Below are 26227 nucleotides of genomic sequence, written 5' to 3'. Positions count from 1 at the left end.
TCCCATCTTCAAACAGAGGCGTATCTAGAAAATGCCGGAGGAGGGGGTCAAAAATGGATGGTGTCTCTCCGAGTCGAGGCCCAGGGTTCTGGGGGCTAACCCCCTGATAATTTAGAGAGCTAATTTTTCAAATAAAAATAAGATCTATCACAGGCCCGAGGGTGAAAATATAATAATAATGTAATATAATATAATATGTTTTTGTCTTCCAATATTGCTATTTAAACAAATTTCAAATTGTGCATTTGATAAGCCCGAATAAAAGAGCATCTTGTAGCCAGAGATCCAGAGATGATTCCTCTCCACCTTCAAGTTAACAGAGGAAAAGAATGTGATGACGATACCCCATCAAACCTCTTTGGTAGGTGATTCTCCTAGATTCAGTGTCCGGAATCCCGATAGCGCCCTCGAAACAGCATTTAGCGTCAGGACATTTGGAAGCTGGAGATAATTGCTTGCATTTAACTATATGAGAGTTGCAAATCCATGATAACTCGCCTTTAGACGTTCTTGTAATATATATTGTATATTACCCTTGGTTTTAGTTTTTTCCTCTAGTTATGTTTATCGTTGTTAAATGTGTAATTGTATTAATTATTATTACGCAATAGATCATGTTTTATTATTTATCATCCAATGATAGGCCTACAGTCATTAGATTATTATTTACATGTAGGAGTGGACCCAAGTTGTTATCCGGTAGCCTTTGCTCATTGCGCAAAATGAAAGCCCTAACTTAACTTACTTTCAGTGGCGGCGCCAGTGGGAATAATTTACCCCCCTAGAAAAGTGGTTTGCACCCCCAATTGTACCCCCACTTAATTTTCAACATATCTAAATGTCTACCTTTTTTTATCGAAAATATGTGTCAGAATGCACAAAATCAATTCATTTTTCTAAAAATTGAGTCTATGACACCACCACAGAGTAACCAAAATTTGAATTCAGCCTCAGCAGTTGACTCCTCATTGGGTCAGTCTGCTCCCTATTTGTACCCCAGTCTCGGAAGGCTGGTGCCGCATCTGCTTACTTCGTTAAACAGGAAATGTCTGTGGTTAGTTATTTCATTGAGAAGGCCTCAGATGAGCATTTAGGCGAGGTATCAAAGATCAAAACCCCAAACCGTAGCATCGACAAACAATTTAACAGTCTTATATGGAACATAAGTGAAGTGAATGATGGCAAAATCACAACATTCGAAAACTTATTTTAAGATAATAACGTAAATAGGAAGACAAATCCCCTTCAGCAAGAGCCGCCCGCATGATTATCTGCCCTTGCCTAATTATTGATTTCCGGATGTAACTGTCGGAGGGAGGAGAAGAGAACAGCCGCAATAATGGCGACTTGATGTTTACAGAAGTGTCATGTAATCAAATTGGAATAATAAACAGAATTATTGGAATATGTTGCCACCGCCTCGGAAGGTTTGTGATTCTTTCTTTGAACATTTCTTTTGAAATTTCAAATTCATAGTTTTAGATGTCGTGAATTTTGAAGCAGTGAAACTTATTTTGAAAACTGACATTCGAGAGTAGCTATTCAGTAAGGCAAAGTGTAGAAGTAAACTTACTCTTCCACTACAGTAATTCATTCATGGCTAGTTTCGTTTTGAAATTCATGATCAAAATAAGATTGATTTGCCTTTTTTTGTAGGTGAAGCCTTCAGTTCAACTGAAAGCAGTCCACAGTGAGCAGGTCTCAAAATTACAGGCTAAACATCAACAAGAATGTGATTTATTGGAAGATTTGAGGTGAGCTAATTTTGAATCTCTAAAGGGTGAGGAAAGGGGGCGGGGCTGTTTTATGAAGGGCCTTGATGGGGATGCTGGTTTTGTTCTTATACTGTTTATAAAGCTATTTCAGAAATTAGGTGAGCAAATCTGTTGTAGCAATATACCAGTTATGTCTGGCTGCAATCCTAAAATGATCATCAGAACTTTTTGTTTTGCTGACATTTTGTAATGAAATACCATATTTGATAGAAAATCAACAATTTTTGTACCACATTGGAAACTAATGTTAGAAATGAAAGTAACACAAGATTTAAAAGGAAGTTAAAACAACTTCTTAGAATGGACATAAAATTAATTATCAAGAATGGTCAATATGAGTATATTTGCATCAGTTAGTTTACATGGTGTCATAAAGTTACAACAGAATCCCTGTAAAATCTAGAAAATTTACAAAACTAAGTAACTATTGAAAAACGCTTAATCATAATATTAAGCGTTTTTCCATAGTTAAATGCAAGTTTTTTGGATTTATCGGATTATATAAGGATCCTGTTATGTTATTTATGACACCAGGTATATCTACTGATGAATATATGCTCTTATTGGCCAAGTTTAAATTTGTTGAAATTTTATGTTTATTCTAAGACATAGTATTACTTTAAGTAAATTATTTGTTACTGAGGCTTGGTTATTAAATATTAGATTAGATAGGATCCCCCACCATCTCTCTCTCTCTCAAACCTTTCATGGTATACTGTACAATGTTTTGATATGAAATATGTAAAGAATTGTAATCACCACTTAACAGTAGATAAACAATCCTAGTTTTATCAGTCATCTGTCACGCCTCCTTATTTCACTTAAACTCTAGATTCACTTTAATACAATAGATTCACTTTGTTCTAAGTTTGTTCTTTTAAAATAAGTTTCTAGCTTTTTGTGTGTAACTCCTTTTTTTTGCAATTTTCTGTCACACGTGTGATTCCTGTATGAGGTCACAAAAGCTAAGCAAATGATATCTAAGGGCCTTTGAAAAGCTATTTCATCAAACGCTTAAGTTTAACATTTGACTTTTTCAACCACTCTATCTTCTATTTATTTTGATAATGAAGAATAATGTTAAATTAAAATAGTGATAAAAAGGATGAATGATAATCATCATAAGAATGGTTGTAGTGTATGTAGTGATATGAATAATGATAAATACTAGTATAATATAACAGTATGATGTTTATAAATAATAACAATAATGATTAGAGAGTCTAACTGTCTATTTAATGATTATATTCTTTCAACTTTGACCCTGCTGTCAATCATACTATATCTAGTTATCATACAGTAGTACCGTAATTCAATCATTCAATTATTTTTTGAGGTATGGACAGTGGAGTTTTACATCCTGCTTTCCTGCTCTTGATTGGGCTAATGAAGTGTGCAATGAGAGAAATTGTACTAGGACATGGGCTCTTATCTCTTTAGATCTTTTTTGCAAACGTTAATGAGTCTGTAGCTCAAGGGGGCTCCGTTTATTGTCCAATCTAAAACAATTACCCGGTAGTAGAATTTTTATGGTATGAGGTATGGACAGCTAGTTTGTGGAAATGGGAGATTTTGGATGAAAAGGGAGTTTTGCATCTTACTTTTCTGCTTTTGATCAGGCTAATAAGCCTACTCTTTTTATAACTTTTACTACGGCCTGTAACACAAGGAGGCTCATCCAAACAACTACCAGTGCTACCAATATAAGTTTGTCCATGTCAGCTCTTTGGTTCAACCGAGGTTGAAAATGTGAGGCTTTTATCCAACCCTGAACCTTCAGCAAGTGTAACATACTGCCACAGTATGAACAGTATAGGTGAGGTTTTTGACAAGGTGGTAAATATCCCAATGTCATCTGTTGATATATGAAATATACTATTTTGATTCTGATTTTCTACTTTCAATTTTGGTCTTGCTGTCAATCAGATTGTAACTGCCTTTGAAACTATTGAAGCTTGTAATATATAGATGACCCCTAGTACTGACTATGTTATTGGTGAGGTTCATCTTGCTTCAAAGCACATAATTATTAGTTTGTAATTTGGTAGAGTACTGAATCTGAAATGTATATAAAACAAATTTTCATGTTCTGGATCATTTGATTAAAAAAAGATTCCAGATTATCTCTTCTGATTCAGCTCTCTTCATATTTAGATACAGGTTACCATTGTAATTGTTATTTAAAGACTGTTTAAGACTGTTAATGAGTTGTTTCCAGTGTTATTGTTCAAGAGCTTCATTCCTTTGCTCCAAATGAATAGATGATAAGCTTCCAGGAATGTTATACATTTAAGTTTCCATGTGAGCAACAGTGCCACCATGGGTTTGATATTTTGAAACTTTTTAACTAAAAATGTATATACCAAGACTAATAGCTCTGGAAGAATTATTCAAGACTTTGATAACCAATTTTTAAGACAACTATTGATATTTGTAAGTATTCTTTTGGGACTCATTAATCTGATCTATGTCTACTTCACTTTAAGAATTGGATATCTGTAGCTTGGATCAAACGGCCTTATCTATTTTAAGATGTGTCTGGTTGCCAGACTCTGGTAGAATATTGTAGCTCAGATCAATATGTCCTATCTATAAAATGGAATTGAATTGAAGAGATAAATGAACTTCACCTTAGTTTCAGATTTGATCTAAAATGGCAATAGGATAGATCAGTCGTTGAAAGTTGATTTCGTTTGTTAGACAAGTAGGTACCGGTATTGTAATTTCAGATCCCTTGAATTCAAAGAAAAGTTTATGGTTCCATGTCTAGTTTTTTTTTCAATTGAAAAACCCTGTTAATACTAAACTAAAAACATTCCAAAAATCTTAAATTTCATGGGTAATTTTTGCATCATAGAAGTATTTTCTTGCTTTGATCGGTTATTATAGTTTATTGTGGGTATTTTATACGCTGAAGGGAACCTATGTGGAAGAGATGATTACTTGTTAATGGGCACAGTGGAGAAAATTTAATTTTGACATATAATCAGTAATGAAATTTGATATTAGATAATCGAAATTATAAATCCCTAGCCATGATAATCGATTATTTCATCATTTTAGCCAGCCTAACTTTCAACCCCTTCTAAAATACAGCCTGCAAAGAGACAATCTTTTAATGAAAAACTCTTTTTATAACAACAAAATTTCGTGATTAAATTTGTCAGAAGTGTCAGAAGGAGAAAGTTACGACAGAATCTCATTGTAAGAGTTTTCAAGAAATACAGCCTCAAAGTGTTTTTCTCAGCTATGATACAAATGATATCCAAAATCTGCTGAATGTAGGATACATATTTTCAAACATTAAAGGCTAAAAGGATATTTTTGACCACTCGTGGCCGATGGCACACCATGTGCGGGTAACCGTGCGCGACTTTGTCAGACGACAAACACAACGTGCATGTGTTATTGGTATTCAAAGATGGCTGCGGCCAGTGAAGTAGTGACAGAAGCATTCCTTGAGGATAAATTTGTTGAATTATGGCAAGATTACCCCTGCCTTTATAATATCCAATTGTCTACGACGTCTACGAGGTAATAAAAACAACAATAACAACTGCATTCCCCCTCCCCCCTTGTCATCACTTGAACTATCACTGTAGTAGTCAGCCATTTTGATTGATCATGTGATAGGCTGACGTCAGATATAGTTGAGCGAAAGGCGCATCGTGTACGGGGAGTAGTGTGGTGAGAAAGTAGCCCGGTCCATTGGCGCGCGCCTAATTCTCTCCATGTGCGGGAGCCTTTAATATATATTTAAGGACGTTTAAACACCTCTCTTGTGCCGGATTTAAGAAATATATAATCATACACTAAAAGTAGTTTTCAGATTTCTGTAACTGACATATCCTCTCTTCTCTATTGTAAGGTTTAGGGATGAATATCAGTGTCTAAATTGGTCTTGGTACTTGAGTGTGGGATATAGTAGTTAAGATCAGTGAGTCCTATCTATATAAAGAAATTTCTACCAGTGTCATAATGTAGCTGAGATCAATAAGTCGGAATGTAGTAATACAAACAGTGAATGATTGATAGAATGTCTATACGAGTATTGTACTAAAAGAGTTTTATTGGGTATTTCTCTACTCAATCGATGCTGCTATTCCAAATTGTTAATCAAAATCAAAATTTCACTTTGGTTTTACTACAGTTTTGTCTATGGCGGGTTTTCTCAAGCTCGCTTTTTGGAACACATATTATTAATATACAGCCGTATCTGAAACTTCAGATTTGGTTCTTTTCTCTCTCAATTGATGCTGCTAGTGGAAATTGTAATTCTAAATAAAAGTTTCGCTTTGGTTTTACGGCGGTTTGTTAAAGGCGAGTTTTCTCAAGTTCATTATCTTAAACTTGTCATTAGGGTTTTTTTCACACTCAATCAATGCTGCTCGTGGAAATTGTTAATCTGAATAAAAATATACACTTTGCTTGTATCTTTGTCAGGTTTTCTCCAGCAAGGTAGACCATGCTTACTATTTTTGGACACCTAGCATTAATATGAATTTGTCAATTCTTCATTTCTTTCAATAGATGTTTCTATTCTAAATCTTAATAGCTATGAACCCTAACACAGCATTTATTGTTGAGGGTTTTCAGTAGTGAGGCAGGACAATGTTCGTTCTGATGCCTTTTACATATTGTGGTGTCCTGTTTGTGGCACAGTTTCCCTTATTGAACACTGCATGATGTTTGTCCATTTTCATAAAATGTAAAATACAAGTTGATTTCGGCTGTTCTTTATCCAGCTAGAAAGTTTGTTTCTTTGACTTTGTATTCTTTTAAGGCATGAGATAATAATGCCTTTGCCAGTGCTTCCAGGCCAACCCCTATGCTATATAAACAGTTTAAAGTAGATGAATATGAAGGATTATTATTGATTTCTACTCTATAGCTCTTTATTTTATTGGTTTTAAATAACAGTTGATTATTCTACTCGTTAACTTAACGATCTTATCATTTAACATTGTTACAATCAGTGTTATTTATTTACGCTACATAGTTGAAGCACTCTAGACTTAGATATCATAGTGAACCAGTGAGTTAGACACTTGGGATCTAGAATCGATAGAGATAATACTTCAGATTTTTCAACCCAGTTTCCCCTTGTCAATGATGCAGATGGGATGGGATGGGGTGACATGAAAAAGCATCCAGTCCAGAATGGGAGCTACAAGCTATGCACGTTAGAGCAGTGCTTCTCAACCTCAGTGAGATCATTCCTTCCCACAAGGGATGCCTCCAAATCTATTCCTCTCAAAAATAAGTCAGTTTTGAAACGTATTTTACCTGAAAAATTGAATGGATACTACTCATACTCCACATATCAAGATTATTCAATGTGACCTTTGGGTTGAATGTTTATTCACAATTTTCTGTATGTCCAGGGTGAATGATGTAAATTTCACTCGTAGATCACCTTGCCTCCATTTCCCTCCTTGCAATAATTCCTCCCCATGGTCTTCCAATTCCTCTATTGGGGATGAATTCCTCACCTATTGAGAAGCACTGCTTTAGAAAGGGGATGGTGCTGCTGTCCTGGTAAAATTTCCCTCATTGCTCATTACAACTTAAGATGATTTTAGTGTTCTAGTCATCTGAGTTGTTAATCATTCAACTTGATATAAAATCTGGATTTATTACCCAATAACATTACTCTACTGTATAAACTTATTTCTTAATATCATAAATCAAAATTTAATTTTTAATAAGTTTTCTTCAGAAACAGAGCATAGTTTTTCAACAATTATTATCATTTTTACATAGGCCTATCCAAAACCTCACTATCTGATCTTTATGGTGCATTAGTCATACTGAAAGAGTAATTTAATCAACAACAAAATTTATGTAAGTAAACAACCTTCAGTGCTGTTTATTTGGTTTATTGCCGGGAAATACTCCTTGATAAAGAACATGTGATATCCTTCCCAGAAGTCTTTCTATTTGACAAGAGATCAACTGATGCTGTACATATTTCGGATGAAAAAAACCCTTAAGGTGCGGGCACACAAGCTTTCTTGGTCAGAGATTTTTGTGACCGATTAGAGCCTTGAGTAAAATCTTGCATGTGCCATTGCTTCCAAGACAAGATTATCACCTCCCTGACAGGATTTATGATATCAAAAAAGTTTGATAACAGTTTTATGGTCTGCAAGACGTGCAAGCTCAGGCACAAGCAAGATTTAACTTAAGACTCATCGACAAAAATCTCTGACCAAGACCGCTGGTGGGCCTTCGCCATAAGGGAAGCCAGATCTGGAAATTGAGATGGACTTTCCCATTTGGTTGAAATCTACATCGAAACTGTTTCACAGTAAAAGAAGAGAAATATAATCACAGGCTAATAATGTTTTCAAACCAAATTGTAAGAGTAGGAAATTAGCAGGGTTTGAATTTCAATGAAAAAAAAATAGGTCAGAGTAAAAAAAAAAGAAGTGTTAAGTTTCCATGATCATTATTCATGTCTGTCATGTTCTTCTCAAGTCTGGCTTAGAAGTAAAATGAGGACAAGGTTTTTTAATGTGGGTTAAAGGAAAAGAAAAGTCTTTCTTCAATTTTCTTTGAGAAAATGGCAAACAATTGCAAAGGATACAAAATTGTTCTTTTCTTTAAGAAATGTGAAGAAAGAAACTAAAGTCAAAGACAGTAAAATATATAAAAATAGAATAGTTAAAAACATGAATTTTCCCCAAATGTTAAAGTGATACTACGTCTTAGAATGAACATAAAATGTAAGTCTCAAGAATTGTCAGTATGAGTATATATTCTTCAGAGAACTTACCTGGTGTCATAAAGATACAACAGAATCCCTGGAAAATCTAGAAAATTGGAAAATTCATACAACTAAGTTATTATTGAAAAACGCTTAATCTTAATATTCGCCAAGTTAATTTTAGTTAATAAAAACTTCCGTATTGAAGGGTCTATAAAACTTAAAGTGATTTGAACAAGGATCACTTTGTGTTAAGACAGCAAGAGGATGAAGACTTTATCTTTATTTGGATTTATCTGGTAATATTAGGATCCTGTCATGTTATGTATGACACAATGTATAATACTGGCTCTTATTGGCCAATTTTAAAATTCTTAAATTTTATGTTCATTCTAAGACGTAGTATCACTTTAAGTTTCGAAATGAGATTTTTTCCCTCCTTTTCTATTCAATCTATAGCAATTCCATTGGGATTAATTTAAAATCAACAAGTTTTTAAACCATAAAAGAATGGTGAATGATGTAACAGTTTTTCTGTTATACTGAGGAGATTACTTTCTTCACTATTACTAGATAGAGAAATTTCATTTTCTATTTCGTGAAAGATCTATCTAAAATCTTCGGTGACATATGACACAGTGACATAGGTGGTATTTTTGGGCCATGACCTGCCCTCAGGCCTATGAATGGTCTTATTATGAAGTGAAAATTAAGCCCTCTAAATGCTCAATATTAATCTTAGGTCATCTGAAGTTTGTGCGTTCTAGGGGCCTCTAGCAGCCCCCAATACTCCCAGCATCCAGGGGCTTCGGGCCTTCAGACCTCTTCTAGGAGAGAGAGCCATCATTTATTCCCTCCCCCCCTTATTATTATCAATGCAAAGACATTCTAAGACTAACAGTTCTATTATGAAGCTGATATTCCAGTTATCATAAATATAATGGATTTAATTCAAAAAAGCCTTTTTAAATTGCTCAGACAAAAAGTTAATTTTAAATATAAATTGATTATTGAAATTGATAGATGTGTCTATATATTTTATGATCAATGACAGTGCGGACAGTTCTGTGTCATATCAACAAATAAAAGCTATATTATGGTCTAGCTTAAGATGATAAACAACATAAAAATAAAAACAATATAGCCTCGTATTTCAACTGAAGTTAATTTGAGATATCAGTTGATTATTAAAGTTGATAAATTTGTCTGTTATTTTCAGGACATATTGTCAGAAGAGGTCAGCTTTAGAAAAAGAATATGCTCAGGTAAGACGTCATCTTCAACTTTTTCTGGGAATTGGTTTAAAACCATTGACATCTGTTGTTATAAAGTTTAGAACTTACGATTCCGATCGGGTTCAATTCTACAAAATCGACCCATGCTCATACTTACATTTACTGTCTTTCAAGTATTTGCTTAACCAGCTGAAGAGCTTTTTCAGCTTCACCGTAGTACTCTCCAGAATGTAAAAGTTCTGGAAGACACCCCAACCATCCCCCAACCATCATATAAGATTCTGTGCAATTACTTTGATCACAAATGTGTGAACACCACCATAAAGATATCCTTGACATTAGAAATATGATGGAAGGCAAAATTCTGTTAGTCCAGAGAAGGAGATCTTTGATAAGTAAATTTAGTTACATTCTAAAATCTTTTTACCATATTGTAAAGAATCCATGATTCCTTTGGATAAAAACAAAGTTAAATTTCCTTTTGAAGATGTGTAGGATGCTTACAAGTTGGAGTTAAATAAAATCTTACTTTCATATAACAAAAATTCTGTATTTTCTTAGGACCAAAAGACTTTTCTTGTGATCTTTATAAATTGATAAAATGTCTCTATCAGGAACTATAGCATTGATTCATGTCATGTCTCTAGAAATAATCCAGCCTTCTAGCTGGAAAATAAAAATGTTAATAAATATAAAAATGTTTGAAGAAGTCAATAATGTGTAAAACAAAGTTTATACAAGATCTTTCAATCTTAACAAATTCTTTTACCACCCTCTAATCAATATTCTGATTTTACATTCTAACTTTTTATCCTTAAACTACGCTTTCCTTTTATATTCACAGTCTGAAATTTGATTTTACTCTTATATCAATATAGCCTGCAACTTGATTAACAACAGAAACCCCATGTGCTATTGGCTGTGTATTTTCAAGAAGCTCCAGTGTTTGAAATTGTTAATGTATAGAGTATTACCAGTGTTCTGGCAAAATTTTCCTCTTTGTAACTGCATGGTTGTGTACAGATTTATTGCCCATTCCCGAGCATAAAATTAGGAAGCAAAAAGACTCCATTTCATTTCTGATAATAAGAGCTTGAAGGTAATTTAACTTCACAAAAGATGACAGTTGTCAATTTAAAGATCAAGGACTGGAAACTAAGCTCAAAGAGAGAGTGGGGATCACAATTTTAACAGATAATTTGCCAATCTAATTAGGTAGTTTACAGATAAAACATAGAAGAAGGCTGTGGTGATTGAGTTTTCTTGACTCTACCTAGACAAAATAGGACTCTATGTTTTGGAGAGTAAAATGATTGAAATAATAGATTTTCGTCGCTAAGATATATAATTTCGATTATCGATTATCAAATTTCATAATCGAATATATATTAAAGTTACATTTTCTCCATCGTACATATTAACAAGTAGTAATCTCATCTACATAGGTTCCCTACAGCACATAACATACCCACAATAAACTATATTAACAGATCAAAGCAAGAATATACTTCTATGACGCAAAACTTACCCGAGAAATTAAGAATTTTGGATGTTTTTAATTTAGTGTCAGGGTTTCTGTATTGAATTATTGCAATTATTAATCGATTATTGATCGGTAGTCTGACGATGATAATCAATCTCAATACTCAATTTTAGTCTGTATTTTGTACATGAGTCAATAAATTTGCTATGAGGTATTGACATATCTATAAGATTGATTTTAGTTTTCTGAACTCTATGTACTATTCATCCTAAATATTTCTAGAATCTCATTTCAACAACTATTATTGTATCAAGTTAAATATCAATAAATGACAACAAATGAGCAATTTTTACAGAAGAGAATTTCCATTGCAAAATGTGTGTCATATTACGCATGGTATTGAAGTGTATTTATTTCAAATGTAAAATGATCGAACCTTACACTTACATCTTTATAGACCAGAAGAAAAGTTAAAGCAAGTGGTATTCAATTGTAAATTTTGTTTTGAATATTTCTGTTTTCTGAACTCACTTTGGTTAAACAAACCAGTTAAAATTAGACCAAATTTTCATGGTTTTTTTTTAGCTTTTATATTTAATATAGCCACTTCCGTTAGGGTCTAAAGACTGGCCTCTTAAACATTCGTCAAAAAAACCTTTTGACCTAATCTTATCACACCTGCTTTTACCAATCAAATTCCTTCACTCTCTCAAAAAATTCCAGCTGTGGAGAGGGCACCAATTTGATTGGTTAACGCAGAGATAGGTCAAAAGGTTAATTTGACGAATGTTTAAGAGGCCAGTCTTTAGACCTAAATGAAGTAGCTATATTATAATAAAAACAAAGTTTGGTTTAATTTGAATTAAACTGTTTGGTTAAAGAGGCGTATGTTTCAGACTATACTAGATATCAAGCTCAAGTCTACTTGTATCTCTCTCACTTTATTAGTCAAGATATCATGTCTGATTAAATCATCTTGTTATTTTTACATTATTTTAAATTTAATCAGTACATATATCAAAATTAACTTATTGATTATTCTTGCCAGCAATTTATAAGATATTTTTAAGAAATTGAGATTATTAGATGTACATTGAGAGTTTTATCTTAATTCAAACACACAGAGTATTAGAGTTCAATTTCAGTTAACACTATAAATATCACTATTCAGAAAGAAAGTCCAACAAATGATATGTCTACAATTAAAGTTACTTTAAGAAAATTTTAACTTAAAGGAACAGATTTGCCATTCGTTTGACCAATCATACATTAGTGTCAGAAACAGGAATTTTTTAGCTGAGCTAATCAGTAATAGTGTTCACAGCTCACAGTCAAAATTCTTTTCTTGAGACTCGATATATAGAAAAGACATTAGAAATAAAAAGTAAAATTCCAGTACTAGTATTTCTAGTACTTCTGAAGACTTTTACATATATTCCAGAAAACAGCAACCAATGTTCTTTGTCATGGTTGTTTAAGTATCCTGATTATTTTCTATAAAACTGAAAACAGTTAAATGTACTGAGAACCATTCTGTGGCTTTTTAAGCAACTCTCGGATTACTGCATTTAGTCATGAAAACAGTCTGGTATCATTCTCAGATTCCATAAATTTCTGGATTCCCCAGTAACAGCGGACCTAGAAAAAGTATTGGATTTTTGTTCATAATATCTGCCAGCTTCATAATATCTGCTGGCGTTGTAACAAGCACTGAATGAAACATAGGGTCAAGGACAATTCAGCTGACATAACCTAGTTTGGAATGATAAAGATTGGTATTGATTGGTCAATAACTGTAGTATATTGCTGATATTGCCCACTTATTAACCAATGATTATTGATTATTCTAATTATACTAGTAGTTGATGTGATAATACCCAGAAAGTTATCTCTGAGTTTGATTAGGTAGCAACAAGGTATATATTAGCTCAATGGGTTTCTCTAGCAAAGCTACATGAAACTTTTGGTGCTATACTGTGATAGACACTTCACCTAAGATGACAATGTAGATTGTTGAAACATAGTGTGTAATAAAAGTAGTAGGAGTAGTATTCTATAAAATTGTGCCCGTCATTTAATGTGATAGACATTGGTTAGCTAGTCATTTCTCTAAAGTGGGGGAAGGGACACATTCTTGCTAACCTAAGGGCACAAGTTTGAATCCTGACATAGGTTAAGATATAAACTGTTTTTATAACCTGGCTTCCCTCTGTCAGTGATGCGTAGGTCGGAACAGCTTAGATATTCCATTGGGACAATAACCGTGGCCCCCTTGTGCAATAGGCTTACACGTAAGAGATACCTTGATCTGCTTATTCCGACATTTTCCGACTAGACAAATTCAGTGTGCCAAGCTTCCTGTAATAAGTGTCTCAGTCCAAAGCAATTCTGACACAAGTATCTCCCTTTTGTTTGCTTTACCAGACATATTAATGTCAACAGTTGTAATAACTTATCTTTATTACATTAAGACTGGATGTAAGAGACAGACAATATACATGATTAAATAACCAATCGATAGTGGCCAAAGTAATATCGGATTATCCAGGTCACTGAGTTTATCAAATGAAGTCTTGATTAACAAGACAATTGTGTTAGTGAAGAATAACATCTTAAAGAGGGTGTATGTCCATTGTTATAGCTGTTTCGTAATCCTACATCTGTTTATAAACATTGGCTAATTTTCACGGCTGTTGTCCTGTCATTGAAAATGAATTTTTCAAAAACTGGGGATAAGCTTGAATATGTTGTTACTGTATTGTTGTTTATTGAAATTAATTCATCACAGTCAAATACGAACACCATTTTAGAGATCAGTTTTTAATTTCAGTAGACTGTCTTTGAGGCTTGCAACTACAAATTGATCCAAAATGATGGCTGTAAATATATGTTACTGAAATGACAACAATGCTGGGAATGTAATAATTCAAAAGAGTTTTTAAAGATTTATATTTTGTAGATGAAAACCCTTATAGCTTCTATTTACACCTTACAGAATTCCTTGAACATTGCAATAAAATACCTTTTGGTTTGTATGGTATTTGTCTAAGATACATGATTATCTGCTCAAGTTCTGAAATCTCAGGAACTAAAGACTTCAGACAGGGAATCAGAATGATAAATAATACCGAAAACCCTCTAAATAAAGTTTGGTAAAAGATAAATAAAAGAAGTTAAAATTAGTTTCAGAAATATAAAATTTCAATGTCTTGAGAGGATGTAATAAAAGTTGAAAATACTTGAAATATAGACAGAGCACCTGCTAGTTAGGTTGTATATCTATTTACTGGAGTATATCTATTTTTCAGAGTATATAATTAGTAATACTATACTGCTTGTTACAATCCAGGTGGTATACCTGTTTTCAAAATTAGAAATTATTATTCTATCAGTATTGCCAAGTGATATGACTATATACCCTTTGTCACTCTTGTTAGTCAATACTGACAGATTTTCATGGAATTTTCTTTTCTTTCGTCCTACTACTATCTAGGTCAGTGGTTCCCAATTTTTTCAGCCTTTACACCCCTGGAGCAATCACGTGGACCTTTCACACCCCCAAAACTTGTTTCATCCACATTTTCAGCATGTGATGATGTGAGGTGCTCTCAATTCATACACCATTTGGCCACACTCCTGACACCCTAGCCCCAAACCCCCAGGGGGTGAAAACACCCCAGGTTGGGAACCAGGGATCTAGGTGATAGGAGTGTTTTCTATATTAGAAATTATGTTTTAGCAGTATTGATATGGTGATATAGGTGATATGCTCTCTTGTTAGTCAATACTTACAAATTTTCATGAAATTTCCTTGACTGAGATTAAATGTATAATTTAAATATTGTACCTATTGCTACAATCTAGGTGACAGGATTGTATTCTGTATTAGAAATTATAATTCCAACAGTATGGTATCAGTTGGTTATTGCTATGAGGAGAGGACCTCAATGAAGACTATGCAGGGTCATCAATGTGGTATAAATCCTACTGTTATGTATGAGAATAGCCAATGCTAGGTCATTAGTAATGATAACTGTACTGAGTCAACTTGTAAGAAATGGGATTGGATACCCTTTATATTGTCAATTTCTTACAAATAAGTAGACAAATTGACACATTCTTAAAATTACTATTTCAAATAGCCAATGACAAGATCCTTCATTTATGTATGTTAGGGATTATAATGAAAGATGTAAAGTTGCTTTAAAATGGGACACTAGAAAAAGGATTGGATATAATTTCTACTTCTTCAAAGACAATCCACCCAGCCTTAAAACTTGAAATAATAGACAATGACAGATGCCATTGCTTCAAGGCTTAAAAGGGCCTTAGTGGAAGAGGCTTATTTTGTTGTATGAAGCTGGAAATAAGAATGTTCAAGAAGTTGTTTATTAATAACATGCAAGTAATAAAACTCTATTCCAAGATTATCCAATAAAATGATTCAATAACAGCAATGTTTACGAATATCAGATCTGGAGTTGGAAAATTACGAGCAAGCAGACGTCAAGATGATTATTTTAGAAAGGGAGAAATCGGTGAAGAGTTGATTAAAGAAGGTGACTAATTTAAAAGTTGGTAGGAAGCCAAAGTTTTTCTCGTTATGACAGTGTTATGGTCTTTCTGGTGAAGAATTGGTGTATTGATCTATGTCATGTTGTATTGCATTAAAGTGATCACATCAAGATATTTTACTATTCTGCATCAAATAGTGACAAGTTGAATAGTGATGTACATCTATTTCAGATGATAGATCTATTTCACATGATAAGGTCTATTTAATTAAACCATTAATTGCTTAAATGACGCAGATGGAGTTTTAAAAAGCGCTTCTATGGGTAAGGGGGGGGAGTACCCTGGAGAACAGAATCCGCTCTGCTTTGTCTGCCCAACCACTAGTGCTGGGTATCGTCAATCATGCCACAATACGATACGTATCACAATACAAGGGTCACGATATGATAGATATCTATCGTATTTTATCTTCTAAGTTTCTATATATATCAATTTATAACTGTGATATTTGGTAATATAGTTGATAGAAGTGGGTAGGGTCCACTGTCTTATAAAAAGTTTCTAACAATTTCAGTGAAAAAATTGTTATATCATAAACAAACTTTTTTATGGAATGAAAGGTATCGCCAAGTATTGATACACGATGTCGCGATATGATACAAGTATTGATACACGATATCGCGATACGATACAAGTATTGATACACGATGTCGCGATACGATACATGTATTGTAGTATGTCATTTGCGATACATCGATTCACCGAAGTAATGTGCCAGCACAACCAACCATTCACCATCACCCTCTCTCATATTTCTTATTATTTTACATACTTTAATTTTCATTGTTGTAAATCATTCACAAAATCTTCCTTGCTGGAGCAGTGGCGGAGCTAAAGGGGGGGGCAGAGGGGGCAGGCCCCCCCCCCCCTCGCAGCCACGAAAGCAAGTTTTTCAGGCAAAAATCTCATAAATAGGTTAAAGACCCGGGCAATCTCAGATATCTCGCCCTCCCTCACCCCCCGTTCGGACATAAACCTGGCTTTGCTGAATCAAATGGTGTTTCATTTCTGGAAAAAGTTATTTTTGCATATTGATTTGAAAACTGTTTTGAAATGTGATTACAAGTTTAGAAATGAAATGGTAACTACTATTTATCTAAAGATTAAACTAAATTGAGGAAAATTGATAGTAAAAGTTGATTATTTGATTTTCTGCCAAAAACCTGGTGTTTTCAAGTATTAGGCAGTGACAATGATAGACTTCAGGTCAATAAAACTAACTTTTAAAACAAGAAATTACAGAATATAGTTGATATTAATGAACATCCAGGTCATTTGTCAATACTCGGCTGTTTCTGTAAAGCTGAATCTGTCTTGGAAATGAACGATGGTAGATTTCGAGGCTCATTACCTATACATATAATAAATGCTGTATTATGATTATTGGCTTACCAATGAAACATTTTGGATCCATATCTTACAAAGTTTTTGGTGTTTTTTTTTATTTTGTTAACAAAGGCTTGTAGTCTTGAACTACCAGTATCCATAGACATATTATGTGATCACATGACAATATACATAGATCAGGCAAACTAGGACTGCCATTCATTACTGTAGTGATGGGCCGTTTCCATCCGGGTCAGATTCAAATGAAAAACAAGCGCATTCTATTTTGATTTCAGGTAGAATAAGCAGTAATTTGCGCATTATAATCAATGGATTCTGTGGTTTTTATGTTGAGTAGGACCTTTATGCATAAATATATCCTTACTCAACTATTCCCATGGGCACATGAGATTTTCAGTGAAAACTGGGAATATATGGTAAAAAGGTTTCCACCATTAATGTTATGAGGCATGAAATATATGTGCGTTTTGCTGAAATTTTTCTTTCTGCTACTCGATACAATAATTTTATCAGAGCTTTGTTTCATTAACCTACATGATAGAGTGTTCAATAAGCTCAAATCATTGAAAAATCACGTTATGTCTTCTCATTGTAAAAGAAATCTGTGGGTGAACATATTTCATATTTCTTTTATATAATATAACACTGCCAATAAATCATCAGTTATAAGTATTGTTTGTATAAATATAAAAATAGAGATATATTAGTATAACTATAAACAAGTATTTATCCAGTATAGAGGTTAGAGACAGAGGTTAATATACATACAGATAATAACAAACAAGAAGGTACAAAAAGGAATACAAGAGTATCCATCCAAATATTCAACTTTAAGTCAAATGGTCGTCGAAATATTTATTTTACCAGCCAATAGAGCTCGATTATGGTCATCGAAATATTTATTTTACCAGTCAATAGAGCTCGATTATGGTCATCGAAATATTTATTTTACCAGTCAATAGAGCTTGATTATGGTCATTGAAATATTTATTTTACCAGTCAATAGATGGTCATTGAAATATTTATTTTACTAGCCAATAGAGCTCGATGTCAGCTGTCTAATCATTTTGATTATGGTCATTGAAATATTTATTTTACCAGTCAATAGAGCTCGATTATGGTCATCAAAATATTTATTTTACCAGTCAATAGAGCTCGATTATGGTCATCAAAATATTTATTTTACCAGTCAATAGAGCTCGATTATGGTCATCGAAATATTTATTTTACCAGTCAATAGATGGTCATTGAAATATTTATTTTACTAACCAATAGAGCTCGATGTCAGCTGTCTATATCATTTCCAGGGCATTTTTGAGCGTGTTTTATGACCAATGATATCATCTAGTAATTGAATACTACAAGGTACTGGTGATACTCATAGTTGGGTGTATGAGAGGGCATAGTAAAGGTGTATTGTATATTACAAGAGTAATATAGTCAGAATTGTATATGATGTAAACAGGTATTTTTCAGGTATTCTCGAGTTGTATATGTGCATATTATATTCAGAATTATACAATATAAGTTAAAACCATTGTATTTTAATGGTATATACCAGCGTATTATATTTAGAATTATACAATATAAGTTAAAACCATTGTATTTTTCTGGTATATACCAGCGTATTATATTTAGAATTATACAATATGAGTTAAAACCATTGTATTTTTCTGGTATATACCAGCGTATTATATTTAGAATTATACAATACAAGTTAAAACCATTGTATTTTAATGGTATATACCAGCGTATTATATTTAGAATTATACAATATAAGTTAAAACCATCGTATTTTTCTGGTATATACCAGCGTATTATATTTAGAATTATACAATATAAGTTAAAACCATTGTATTTTTCTGGTATATACCAGCGTATTATATTTAGAATTATACAATATAAGTTAAAACCATTGTATTTTTCTGGTATATACCAGCGTATTATATTTAGAATTATACAATATAAGTTAAAACCATTGTATTTTTCTGGTATATACCAGCGTATTATATTTAGAATTATACAATATAAGTTAAAACCATCGTATTTTTCTGGTATATACCAGCGTATTATATTTAGAATTATGCAATATAAGTTAAAACCATTGTATTTTTCTGGTATATACCAGCGTATTATATTCAGAATTATACAATATAAGTTAAAACCATTGTATTTTTCTGGTATATACCAGCGTATTATATTTAGAATTATACAATTTAAGTTAAAACCATTGTATTTTTCTGGTATGTACCAGCGTATTATATTTAGAATTATACAATATAAGTTAAAACCATTGTATTTTTCTGGTATATACCAGCGTATTATATTTAGAATTATACAATACAAGTTAAAACTGTTGTATTTTTCTAGTATATACCAGCGTATTATATTTAGAATTATACAATATAAGTTAAAACCATTGTATTTTTCTGGTATATACCAGCGTATTATATTTAGAATTATACAATATATGATATTAACTTTGTATTTTTCAGGGATTATTAAAGCTAGCTAACCAATTATTAAAGAGAGAATTTCCATCACAACCTGATAGTGTCAGTTCAGAAGATGGCAGAGAACACAAGTAGGTTTTCTTTTAATTTCTTCTTTGTCCAGTTATTAGCCAAGAAAACACCTTAATACATTTATAATACAACATTAGCTGTAAGAAACTTTCCAAAAAAGTTACAGAGTTGAAAAACCTAAAAATATTAATAGGGGGTAGGAATTGAAATATTTAGACTAGCAACTCATGAGCTGAAGAGGGAAGAATCAAATATGTTACATTTATTGCTAAGAAGCACGATTCCCAGCATTTTGAACCTCTGACATTTTTTCTTAATTTGACTGGCCATCAGATCAGAAGAAATGTTCAAAGAATCTCTTTTTAACACTAGTAGCAACTTTACCAGCCACAAAATTACTTAATGTGCTCTCAAAACATAGCTATATTACCAGTTGCGTATGATTGTGAATAATGGTCATGAGTTTCGAACCCAATAGACATTTACAACTCAGTAGCATGAGAGTTGCATTGGTAACTTATAACCACTATATTTATTCAGAATCATATGCAACTGGTGACTGCTATTGTGTGAGGCCCACTTTAATACATGTAGACTACCCCTAGAGGTATTCATTTTATTTCATTTACACTTTATGCTCAAAGGGTTAAGTCTATAATTCCGTCTACAAATAGAGAAAGATTAACTTGGTAATAGGTTGATTTTTTTGGTGAAATGTTTTAGATCTAAATCCATTCAGGCTTGAATAACCTGAATAACTTGCCTTAATGAGTTAGAAGTACATTTATCATTGATTTATTTCATTCTAATGGAATAGTAAAGAGATTTTCTGGCATTTTCATGTGGATAGAAGGCATTGCTAATGTTCATTTTTTTTTCTTTCCACAAAAATAAAAAGTATAATATATAGGATTTGAAAAGAAGCAGGTATTTGCTGACGTAAAATATGACATTGACTACAAATCATTCCAACTAGAAAATATCTCTAGAAACCATTTAATAGCTTGAGTTTAGATTGGAGTCTGACTGTATTGAAAGTTACTGAAGCTTGATTCTCAAATCAGACATTTCTGATAGTTCCATTCATTAGCTTACTTCTTACTCTTTATACCACAAATAGTTTTTCTATTGTATTGCTGTTAGATTGTAGAAAACTCTTTTACTTGGTCTCTTCAATGAAACTTGTTTATTTGGTTCTCTTCAATGAAACTTGTTTATTTGGTTCTCTTCAATGAAACTTGTTTATTTGATTCTCTTCAATGAAACTTGTATATTTGGTTCTCTTCAATGAAACTTGTTTATTTGGTTCTCTTCAATGAAACTTGTTTATTTGGTTCTCTTCAATGAGACTTGTTTATTTGGTTATCTTCAATGAAACTTGTTTATTTGGTTCTCTTCAATGAAACTTGTTTATTTGGTTCTCTTCAATGAAACTTGTTTATTTGGTTCTCTTCAATGAGACTTGTTTATTTGGTTCTCTTCAATGAAACTTGTTTATTTGGTTCTCTTCAATGAGACTTGTTTATTTGGTTCTCTTCAATGAAACTTGTTTATTTGGTTATCTTCAATGAAACTTGTTTATTTGGTTCTCTTCAATGAGACTTGTTTATTTGGTTCTCTTCAATGAAACTTGTTTATTTGGTTCTCTTCAATGAAACTTGTTTATTTGGTTATCTTCAATGAGACTTGTTTATTTGGTTCTCTTCAATGAGACTTGTTTATTTGGTTCTCTTCAATGAAACTTGTTTATTTGGTTCTCTTCAATGAAATGATCAGTGTGAATAAAATACAGCTTCTGATATTTTGTTGTGTAAAGGTCTAGCTTGTTACTTCACTCGTGTGCAAGTATCTGAAAACATTTATCCAAGAAGTGTGTTCATAGTTTGAACCAATCAAATAACTGTTCTGCAATAGCTCAAACAGAATTTTGAGATATTTGTTATTGAACATTGAACTTAGAGAGATATGGTTGTCTCAGCTTGCTCTCAACTTTATGTCTCACATGTCATGTGAATTTAATATCTGATTATCCTTCAATAAAACAAACAAAAAAATGCAAAATCCACTTTAAACAATCGTTGAACATTCTCAAATCAGTTATTAACAATGATGCTGTAATAATAAAAACCTATTGTTTACAATGCTGTATCCAATGGGCATAAATCATCTGACAATCATCAGGAAGAACATAGGAATATTTTAAAGAAGAATGGTATATGATCTGCGTATTCCGTTGTTTCAATCTTTATTGTCATTTTTAGTAAATGGTTCCCTTATTGTGATCAGTAAGCAATTTGAATTTCCCCTCTTTTAGGTGTAAGGGTTTTTTGAATTCGGTTTTTTTGTTTCAATGATATCTCTTCTAATTTTTTGGTAATATAATGCGGGTTATTTGAATTTTTTTCCTTTTTTTTCAATTTGCTAGTCTTGGTAATGGAAGGTAGGTTATAATAAAAATTGATGTTTTTTTATTTTCTCATGTGTAATAAGCATGAATGTTGTACGGATTTGCCTTTTTTTTGACTTTTATACAAAAGAGATAGATGAAATCATGGGTTCACAAGCTAAATGAGCCCAGTTTTTTTATATTTACTTTAATATTATTTTTAGATTAGTGTGTAGAATGTATTTTATCCAATATGATTATATTAATGTTTGTTTTATTATTTGCAATACTAAAACAAGATTATAAATCTGAGTTGCCCAGAAATGAGAATGAAACTAAGAACTACCAGTACTTCTAAATGTCACTTAAAGATTAAAACTGAAATTGTCTGATACATATTGTCTCTGTTTCTGTTATATTAATAATTGTTGAATATTATCAGATAAGGCAGTGAAATTCTAATAATATTTTGATATATAAATGTTACATTACAGTATATTGTTTTCATGTTGCAAAAAAACTATTTCATTTAATGCATTTAAATTTTTTTGAAAACTTCGTAAAATTTGCTAAATATTGTGTGATATATCCTAGATTAAAACCGTTATTGATCTGTATATTACAGGACAGCCTGTACAGTATGGCACACTATACTGGAAGAAACAGAGAAACTGGCGAAAGCACGGCTCCAGGCAGCAGAAATATACAGTGATAAAATAGCTGAGCCTGTCAAACCTCTTAGATCTAGTAAAGTTCATTGTATGAAAAAGGTATGTGAAGGTTTTTTTGTTTAACTTGTGACTTTTTTCAGCATTCTTAGCATATCACTTAAAATTCTTAATTCATCATGAGTATAGTTCATAGAGTGGTTGAAAAAGAAACCTTTTGACAGTAAACAGACACTGAATTCAGTGATGCTGAAAAGATGAATGTTAAAAGGCGAACTATGTAGGTATAGTTAAGTTAAGTAATATGAAAATCCACCAGAGAAATATTTTAACAATTCTTGGGGTCCATTCATATTTCAAATAGAAGTGCAGTCTGATGTTTGTTGCAGGATTATCAATATAGTAGAATATGGTATTTAACTCTTGTCGGCAATTTTACTGCATCTGTTCACCTCTTCTATTTTCAACATTAATCCTGTACTGTATACTATACTAGACAGCTTACCATGTCTATCACACCTGTATAATGCTGTTAAGGATACTGTCAATCTGGTATTTTACTGTGATCCCACTCTGTATCTTACCATGGCTATTTGCTTCTGCATACAATAGTGGACACCTGTCCTGTTGCACCATTATGATGTTGTTTATTATGAATTGTATATCTTGTATTTTACTGTAGGTGATGCCCCAGTTAACAACAATCCAATCAGAATTGTCCCACTCTGTATCAGAGATGGTGAAATCCCAGAAGTTATATAACACAGAGGAAAGCCTGTCTCATGAGGCTCGGCAGAAATCAGCTGAAGCAGACGACAAGTAAGTCTAAAAGGTTTTTATCTGGATGTTAAAAATCATAGGGAATAGATTAACTTATAGAATCAGCAATTAATTTATTTGTACTTGTGTAGATCTGTAAAATATATCCCAATCTACAATGGATATTTTATAGTTTTCAATTTAATCCAGGCTAGCTCCTCTAACAAGAGCCTTTTTCAATTTCGAGTTATGTTACATGAAACTTCATTTCTTTCAGATTAAAAAGAAAATCTACTGGTATATTTCAATCCTTAGCTAGCTTACAGAAAACAAGTGCTAAGGTATAGTCATGTCTGTACTTTCACTCTCATAAGTTCGTTCATTCGTAGTATATTCCAGAAGTTCCTGTTAATTTAGATGATTTTACTGTTCAATGTCATTTGATTGGTTAATCATTAAAATTGAGTTGAAATTTTTTGTACGAACCTATCAGATCACAGTTTTTTTCAAGATTTGAAATTTGTCTTTGATGGTATCTGTAAATGAAATGAATGGAGTTTTACGTCCTACTTTTCTGCACGATGGTATCTGTAAGGTATCCATATTAAACTAAGTTAAATTCTGATTTTGAAATCTCTGAATTTTCAGTTAAAGAGTCGAAGAGAAGCATGTGAAATAAGATCTACAGCCTGTCGTAATGATCATATATTAAACTTATCAGCAGCTAACGCCCATCAGATACGATATTATAGTACAGATTTACCAGAATTATTACAGGTTAGTATTATATTGACATTATTATTCTATTCAAGCCTAAAGGGATTATGAAGAGGTTTTTAGAATATTTGATGTGTATAGAGGACACTGATAGCATCAATTTATACCATTCCAATTTTCAATCAGACATGGTTCCTGCAATTCCACAAAAATAAAGTGATTGATGACATCACTAATCACAAAATATGCTTTATCAAATAAGGCCCTTCACAATTAGTGGCGTCATCAAACACTTAGTTTTAATCGAATTGCAGGAACCACTGACGTCTGATTGAAAATTGGAATGGCGCAAATTGATGCTGTCAGTGTCTCCGATATACATAAAAAATTAAGAAAACCTCTTTATAATCCCTGTAATAAAGATAGATGTTTACCAACCCCCTCATATTGTTAAATATGTAGCCACAAATTGCCTAAGAACATGATCTACAGACTGTGCAGCTTAGTTGGAAAGAGTAGGCTAACACTGCTGCTTGGCAAAATTTTCCTCATTGTACACTATGATGTTTCAAGTTTTCATTAGCATGGGTCAGATGTAAAAAAAAAAGGAGAGACAAAACTCCAACACATTTAATTAAAAAGAGATCACATGAATGAATGTTATGCTATTTAAACATTACAGATACTAGATGGTGAGGTTTATGAGAAAATTGAAGAATACTTCTCTTTGATTGGTCACACTGCAGCGGATGTTAGCCAATCAGAGACAGAGAGTTTCCGTAATATTGTCACACAGGCTGAAAAGGTTTGTTTGTTTGTTCATTAATATGATATATTATGACCAAAACATACATTTGTGCATTAAATCAAAATGGAAATTGGAAATATTAGAAAACCCAGTTTTAGCTTAAGTTTAGAATGAGAAATGAAAAACTTTAAGACATAATAGTTCATCGGATTCAAAAGATATTTTCAAGCATTGTTTGCAAACTTTTTCTATTACCATCTTTCCTGTCTGACATATGTGGTTCCTGAAATTCCATTGAAAACATTATGACATTCAAATGCCAGAGAATCTTTTATTGAATCCTTATTAACTCACTGGCAACCCATCTGTTTGAAACTTCAATAGAAACATCAAAGAGAAAGTTTGTAGATTATAATGGATTAAGTTGATGAAAAAAGAAATATTGGATCAAATAAACTGTATATTCTGAGTTTGATAAAAGTATATTATGATGATATTGATTATGGCAAGCTATATTTTATCAATATTATGTCACTATATAAGATATATATTATATTCCTTGTCACAGCTGTTTATAATCTTTATCAGATATTACTTATTATAATTCATATTACATATATGTATATATAACTCTTTTTTAATGTCAGTTTTACTCTCAAACCTTATATTAAAGATATCTATTTTGTAAGTTAAAGGGGAACAGTCAGCGTTTTCGGGGATTTATTTGGGTCTGTATTTTACTTTAACAGTATTAAGTACTAAAATCGCATAATCCCTTCAACTATAACTCAAACTAGAAATTTCAGTCTATTTCTATATGTGTTTTCTTTAAAAGGGATAGTCAAATTTGTAACTTTTAAAATTAAGAATAATGGCGGTAGAAGCTATACAAGTACTATAAGTATCTGTGACTTATATACATAATATAAACATAGTATACCGCTTTTGATTACTTATTATTTTGTATATTTTTGTATTTTTCATCTAGTCTAACTTATTTTATCTCAGTCCTATCCTATATTTTATAAACATGAAGATATTAATATTGTTATTATGTTTGTATATAAACACATTCCTCATCTAGTCTGACTTATTTTATCTCAGTCCTATCCTATATTTTATAAACATGAAGATATTAATATTGTTATTATGTTTGTAGATAAACACATTCCTCATCTAGTCTAACTTATTTTATCTCAGCCCTATCCTATATTTTATAAACATGAAGATATTAATATTGTTATTATGTTTGTAGATAAACACATTCCTCATCTAGTCTAACTTATTTTATCTCAGCTCT

The 26227-nt window shown here is 32.2% G+C and overlaps 1 protein-coding gene across 1 annotated transcript in view; it reads left to right on the top strand.

Annotated features, from left to right (window-relative positions):
• Positions 1-1406: 1406 nt before the first annotated feature.
• Positions 1407-26227, top strand: part of LOTGIDRAFT_113008 (hypothetical protein) — a gene marked incomplete at both ends in the record, with an annotated part of 29315 nt that continues 4494 nt past the window's right edge. Inside the window, 9 exons of the mRNA XM_009051158.1 lie at positions 1407-1427; positions 1657-1754; positions 9704-9749; positions 19620-19708; positions 22661-22805; positions 23386-23522; positions 23749-23803; positions 24111-24239; positions 24862-24984. Of these exons, the coding sequence (XP_009049406.1) occupies positions 1407-1427; positions 1657-1754; positions 9704-9749; positions 19620-19708; positions 22661-22805; positions 23386-23522; positions 23749-23803; positions 24111-24239; positions 24862-24984 (843 nt within the window). The remainder of the gene's footprint in view (positions 1428-1656; positions 1755-9703; positions 9750-19619; positions 19709-22660; positions 22806-23385; positions 23523-23748; positions 23804-24110; positions 24240-24861; positions 24985-26227) is intronic.

Source organism: Lottia gigantea (genome assembly GCF_000327385.1).
Source record: "Lottia gigantea unplaced genomic scaffold LOTGIsca_16, whole genome shotgun sequence".
NCBI classification, from domain to species: Eukaryota; Metazoa; Mollusca; class Gastropoda; family Lottiidae; genus Lottia; species Lottia gigantea.
This window is presented reverse-complemented; position numbering and strand designations above follow the sequence as displayed.